Source organism: Dama dama, chromosome 2 (assembly GCF_033118175.1).
Source record: "Dama dama isolate Ldn47 chromosome 2, ASM3311817v1, whole genome shotgun sequence".
NCBI lineage: Eukaryota > Metazoa > Chordata > Mammalia > Artiodactyla > Cervidae > Dama > Dama dama.
Genome location: NC_083682.1, coordinates 4,543,282 through 4,549,905, shown reverse-complemented (window position 1 = coordinate 4,549,905; position 6,624 = coordinate 4,543,282). Strand labels below are relative to the sequence as shown.

The 6,624-nt window shown below is 50.4% G+C and overlaps 1 protein-coding gene across 1 annotated transcript; it reads left to right on the top strand.

Moving 5' to 3' along the window:
- Positions 1–362: 362 nt before the first annotated feature.
- On the top strand, positions 363–518 carry SMIM38 (small integral membrane protein 38). Its single transcript, XM_061156358.1, has one exon. The coding sequence runs from the start codon at positions 363–365 to the stop codon at positions 516–518; it is 156 nt and encodes a 51-aa protein (XP_061012341.1).
- Positions 519–6,624: the final 6,106 nt, after the last annotated feature.

Genomic DNA, 6,624 nt, shown 5'->3' with positions numbered 1-6,624 from the left:
GCCGGAAGAGCGGGCGTGGGCGGCTGAAAGCGCCCGGAGAAGGTGGCCGGCTTCGCCCAGCAGCTGCCGCCGGAGACGTTTGGAGATTACGTCAGCGCCGGGCCGCGAGCCTCCCGCCGGCCGGACAATGCGGCCCTTGTCGGCCCCGAGCGCCGCCCGCGCGCGCTGAATGGCGCGGGGCCTCTTCTCCAAGGAGGCCGCTCGCCGTCCCCGAGCTGTCCTCTCCCGCCAGGGAGGCCCCTGCGCTGGGGCGCTGAGGGAGCGGGCTCGGTGCCTTAGGGGAGGTGACCCCGGGGCTGGGCGGCGCGCGGGGGGCGTGGGGGGCCGCTCCTCTGGGTGGGCGGGGGGAGGCTGCCCTCGCCATGGCCTCCTGGCTTGGGGGCAGCACGGCCCCCGACCCGCTCCTGGTCCTGCTGGTCATCATCTTGTTGGCACGCTTCCTTCTGTGGTCCTGCCTGGGCACCTACATCGATTACAGATTGGGCCGGCGGCAGCCCCGCAAACCCAAGGAGGACTAGGGCCTCCGCCGGCCCGTGGCCTGGAGCGCCAGGCACCCCGGAGCCCTCCCTCCGGGAGGGTGTGTCCCAGAGAGGATCTGTCCTGGGACCCAGGGTGGGGGTGGGGCGGGGTGCAGAGCGGGGAGACCACCCCCCCGCAGCCCCCTTGCAGGGCAGAGATGGCCCAGCCCCACCAGGACTGTCCTGGCCACCTCCTGCATCCCATGTCAGGGGGTGGAGGGGCCCCCCTGCCTGTCTGTCCACGAGGTTGTGGGGGTCCCTGTCAGAGTGAGTGATCCTGGGGGTGGGTCTCACTTTTAAGACTGTCTCTACTTCCAGTTCTTTATAAATCTGTTTGCAGGAAGAGGCGGGGGGATGAGCCAGAGGGGCTGGTCTGGGGGGAGGGCAGTGGTCCAAGGACAGATGTGACCACATCACAGGCCCGCCCTACCTCCTAAAGCCACCCTGGACTCTGCCTCCGGCAGGGAGGAGACTGATCGCAGACTGTGCCTTGGTTTCCTCAGAGCAGACCCCTGGGGGAGGGGGTCTCAAGACAGACTTGTGACTATGAGTCCAAGTCCAGCTCCAGTTGACCGTGGGCAAACTCACTTTCCCCATCTCTTAAGTGGACACACTAGTCCCTAGCCCCCCCTCCTCTGCAAAAGGTTATTACCAGGAGGGTCAGGGGAGAGGTGGGCTGAGCCATTCCCTTCCCCACTGCCACCGTCCCCCTCCCCCCTGCCACCATCCCCCTCCCCCTGCAGTCTGTAACCTGCAGGACACACGGAGGATGCTTTAGTGAGAAGCCACGGGACCCAAGGCCCTCTGCTCCTTTGTGCTTTCAAGGATGTGGCTGAGACATCCCTAAGAAGACGGACAGGCAGGGAAACTCGACTGGAGCCCAAGAAGCCACTGCCCTCTGCGCCCTCATCCCGTCACACCCTGAACTAAAGGGGAGGCACGAGGTGGCTCCGTGCTTCTCGATCTGGCGGCAGATTCGAATCACCCAGGAGGTGTTGGCAGTGCCAGTGGCTGAGTCCCCCAGACTGAGAAGCATCGGCTGATTCGAGATGTTCCTGGCAGGCCAGAGCCTGGTGACACCGTGAATTCCAAAAGGGCTTGGCTCAGCTGGGAATCTTCGGCGGCCGTTAGAGGTCTGGAGCCACTGACCTGGGTGAGCGGACGCTTGGGCCCTGGTAGCTGGGAGCCATCCGCCGTGCGGCATCCTGGCAGAAGGGACCACGGCGTGATCTGTCCAGGCCTGTGTATAGTCGTATAGCCAGTGGCTGAGCAGAACTCGTGCCTCTTTGTAAAGACGATTGGTCATGGGGTGTCTGAGGGCTCTGATCACTGGGTTAGGGGAGGGGGTGTTCTTGTTCTCTTTAGGGAAACTGTCATCCAATCTTCTTTAAAATGATCACGTGTGATTTTGCTGATCTTTCTAAGGAAGGGGAATCACATTTGTTGTCATGAGCATCTACTAGTGCAGGGAAGTTTGCTGGTATTGCCAGGTTTTTAAAACAGAAAGTCCCACGGCCTGAGAGACCGCTCCGTCCTGGGTAAAGCAGCCCCTTGGATGGAGGGAGAAGTCAGATGTTCACATGACACGCTCAAGTCCGCCCCACTGTTGAGTGTGTGTGACCTGTGTGTAGCCCGCTTGGGACCTGCGTGTCCACATGGGCATGCAGATTTGAGGTCCACCGTTTGGTACGTGGGGTTTTCCTGGTGGCTCAGTGGTAAAGAAGCCGCTTGCCAATTCAGGAGATCCAAGATGTGGGTTTACTCCCTGGGTCAGGAAGATCCCCTGGAGGAGGAAATGGCAACCCACTGCAGTATTCTTGCCTGGAGAATTCCATGGACAGAGGAGCCTGGTGGGCTAAAGTCCAAGCGTCGCAAAGAATCAGACACGACTTAGTGGCTAAACAACAATAAGAACAACAGTTTTTGTCCGTGAGCTGATATTCCAGAGTTTTTGCTGGAATTGGGGAGGGGACTCACTCTTCTGTTGGGCTTGTCTAGTGGAGGGATGGAACCATGGGAGGAGACAGGATTCTGCCGGCATTGTCTGAGCCCCTTTCCAGTTTCATTGACCCATAGATTTCTCATCTCTTTCCCTTAAGCCAGTTCACACTGGTTTCTGTTACTTGCAACTGACAAATTAGATGCAAATCTGATGCAATTAGTCATCAGAATTTTGTCAAAATTGCTCGTCAGAGTACAAGTCTTGTGTATCTACACATTGACAGTTTACAACCTCCTGACATGGGCCTGACTCAGTATAAGCAGTTGAAACACTGTGGCTGGGTGAATAAGAGGCTGTGCTCTGGTCATTCATAGGCAGTGGTTGCATTCAGTACAAGGAATAGATATAACGAAGCTTCTTTTTCTCTTTCTTTCCATTTTTCTTTTACATGGAGCAAGAAGTCTGACATTTGGTAATCCTAGGCTGTGGTATGGCAGCTCCATGATGTCATTAAGAACCTACACCCTTCTGTATTTCTACTCTGCCATCCTTAGGATGTAGCTTTGGTCTTCATGGTTACAAGAAGGCTGCAGCTACTCCAGGCATCTTGAGTGAGTTCCAGTTAGAGAAAGAAAGGAGCGATAGAGAGGGAAAGGTATCTATATCAGAGAGGCAAAGCTTCCTAGAAACCCTTAGTTTCATGCCATAAACTAGAATTACGGCCCATGGCATCTCTAGATGCTGAGAAATTGTTTCTTGGCCATTCTTTGTAATTGCAGCCTATATCCAGAACACTGTTCAGGGGTCTTTGTGTGTCTTCAGTGGCATCCTTATGTGCTAGTTTTTCCCTTGTCTGCCTTTGAGAAATGTCACCTGTACTCAGCTGTCCTTGGTAGTCAGAGCATGGAGCTTCTCATGGCTCCTTGGGGGCTTTTAAGAGTTTGGTCCAGTAAGAAGTCCAGAGATGAAAGAAACTTATTCCTTCTTAGAGGTGCTTGGAGATGCTTCTTTAGTACACCTGGTGGCAATAGATAGATTGCAGCACAGGGAAGGTAGGCCGTGAATAGCTGATGGCTGGGTGAATGACAGTGAAGGGCAGCAGGTGGATAAACGGAGGGGCATTGCCCGTCCTTAACTCAGAAAGTATCACTGGGGCTCACAATCTCACAACGTGGGAGGCACCGTGAATACTGTGTTAAGGGTAAAGTAGAGCTTGCCCTTCAGGTAGCTTGCAGTCTGGGAGCCAAGAAATGGGCAGCTAGACTAGAAACAGGAATTAGACCTGCACAAGATACATGAGGCTCTCAACCACTAAGACTGTGGCCAGTGTAAATTGAAATGCCCTATAAGTGTGAAACACACCAGATTTTGAAGGCTGGGTGCAGAAACTAATGTAAAATCTAATTAACAATGGTTTTCTATTGATTATATGTTGAAATAATATTTTGGACACCTTGGGTTAAATAAAACATTGAGATTAATCTCACCTATTTCTCTAAATGCACTTTAGTGTTGCTACTGGAATATTTAAAATTATATGTAACTTGCATTATTTTTTTATACTGCATGGACTGCAGCAGACCTTTATAATGCAGTGAGAGTGTTATGATGTGTAAATGGATTCTGTGGGAACACAGAAGGGCAATTCCTGGAGGAGGGGTCTTAAGTGATAATGTAAATACATCAAACTAGCACCTGTGAGATGCAGCTAAAACAATCCTTGGAGGAAAAGCTATAGCCACAAATGCCTTTATTAATAAACATGAAGTGAAGTGATGTCAAAGTCGCTCAGTTGTGTCTGACTGTTTGTGACCATATGGAAATGTATAGTCCATGGAATTCTCCAGGCCAGAATACTGGAGTGGGCAGCCTTTCCCTTCTCCAGGGGATGTTCCCAACCCAGGGATTGAACCCAGGTCTCCCGCATTGCAGGCAGATTCTTTACCAGCTGAGTCACAGTTCAGTTCAGTTCAGTCGCTCAGTCGAGTCCAACTCTTTGTGACCTCATGAACCGCAGCACACCAGGCCTCCCTGTCCATCACTAACTCCTTGAGTTCACCCAAATCCATGCCCATCAAGTCGATGATGCCATCCAACCATCTCATCCTCTGTCGTCCCCTTCTTCTCCTGCCCTCAATCTTTCCAAGCATCACGGTCTTTTCCAATGAGTCAGTTCTTCGCATCAGGTGGCCAAAGTACTGGAGTTTCAGCTTCAACATCAGTCCTTCCAATGAACACCCAGGACTGATCTTTAGGATGGATTGGTTGGATCTCCTTGCAGTCCAAGGGACTCTCAAGAGTCTTCTCCAACACCACGGTTCAAAAGCATCAATTCTTCGGCGCTCAGCTTTCTTCATAGTCCAACTCTCACGTCCATACATGACCACTGGAAAAACCATAGCCTTGACTAGATGGACCTTTGTTGGCAAAGTAATGTCTCTGCTTTTTAATATGCTGTCTAGGTTGGTCATAACTTTCCTTCCAAGGAATAAGCGTCTTTTAATTTCATGGCTGCAATCACCATCTGCAGTGATTTTGGAGCCCAGAAAAATAAAGTCAGCCACTGTTTCCACTGTTTCCCCATCTATCTGCCATGAAGTGATGGGACCGGATGCCATGATCTTAGTTTTCTGAATGTTGAGCTTTAAGCCAACTTTTTCACACTCCTCTTTCACTTTCATCAATAGGCTCTTTAGTTCTTCCTCACTTTCTGCCATAAGAGTGGTGTCATCTGCATATCTGAGGTTATTGATATTTCTCCCAGCAATCTTGATTCCAGCTTGTGCTTCTTCCAGCCCAGTGATTCTCATGATGTACTCTGCATATAAGTTAAATAAGCAGGGTGACAATATACAGCCTTGACGTACTCCTTTTCCTTTTTGGAACCAGTCTGTTGTTCCATGTCCAGTTCTAACTGTTTCTTCCTGACCTGCATACAGCTGAGTCACAAGGGAAGCCCCAAAATACTGGAGTGGTTAGCCCATTTCTTCTCCAGTGGATCTTCCCGACCCAGGAATCAAACTGGGGTCTCCTGCATTGCAGGTGGGTTCTTTACCAGCTGAGCCATCAGGAAAGCATGAAAGAATAAAAATTGATGAATTAAGCGTATGACTCAATACATTTAAGAGAACAATAGAAAAAGCTATGAAAAACAGAAGGCAGAAATAGAGGAAACTGATCAATGATAGAACAAACAAATGTATCCAAGTCCTGTATTTCCTTTCTTTTTTTTAGAGAAAACCATTTCTTCTACATGCTTCCTCTTCCCCGTGTGTCTTTTGGCTGTGGTGGATCTTGGTGCTGCTCATGGGCTTTGTCTAGCTGCTCTGCGTGGGGCAGGGGCTGCTCTCTGCCGCGGGGCGTGGGCTTCTCACTGTGGTGGTTTCTCTCGTTGCGGAGCGTGGGCTCTGGGCATCCCGGCTTCAGAGCTGTAACACGTGGGCTCAGTAGTCGTGGAGCAGGGGCTTAGCTGCTCTGCGGCATATGGGATCTTCCTGGACCAGGGGCTGTACCAGTGTCCCGTGCATCGCAAGGCAGATTCTTAACCACTGAATCCCCAGGGAAGCCCTTCTTCTTCTTGTTGATTGTGTTGAAACACAGATGACATCAACTTTACCATCTTACCCATTTTTAAGTGTTCGTTTCAGTAGTGTTTTTGAGGGGAAGAAACTCAACAGTAAACGGGACACGATTAACCAACCCAATCCAGAAAAAAGGAGAAGAAAACACACAAAATTTAAAAGTCTGTGGGGAAACAACTACAGAAACATGGAAAACTCAGTTCCCAGCAAACAGGTTCTGGTGTATGTGGAGGATTTGGGGAATTTGAAAATATAAGGAACACATTTTATTAAAAAAAAAAAAATGACCCCCAAATAGATGTAAAAATCTGTACAGATGGATTACCCTTGGAGAAATAAGTCATTCAAGTCTACCCTCCTTAAAAAAAAGTATAAAGGTGCAAAATGTTTCAGAGGAAGACCTCGTACAATACCCCAAAAGAACAGATGGGGACACAGTACTACTTAAACTGTGCTCGTGCCTAAGACGACGGCTCCCAATTCTTTTTTATGTTGTTGTTGTTCAGTTGCTAAGTCATGTCCGACTCTGCATAGTTTTACGTAGTGAACATTTATTGAGCAAACTCCGGGAGGTCGTGAAGGA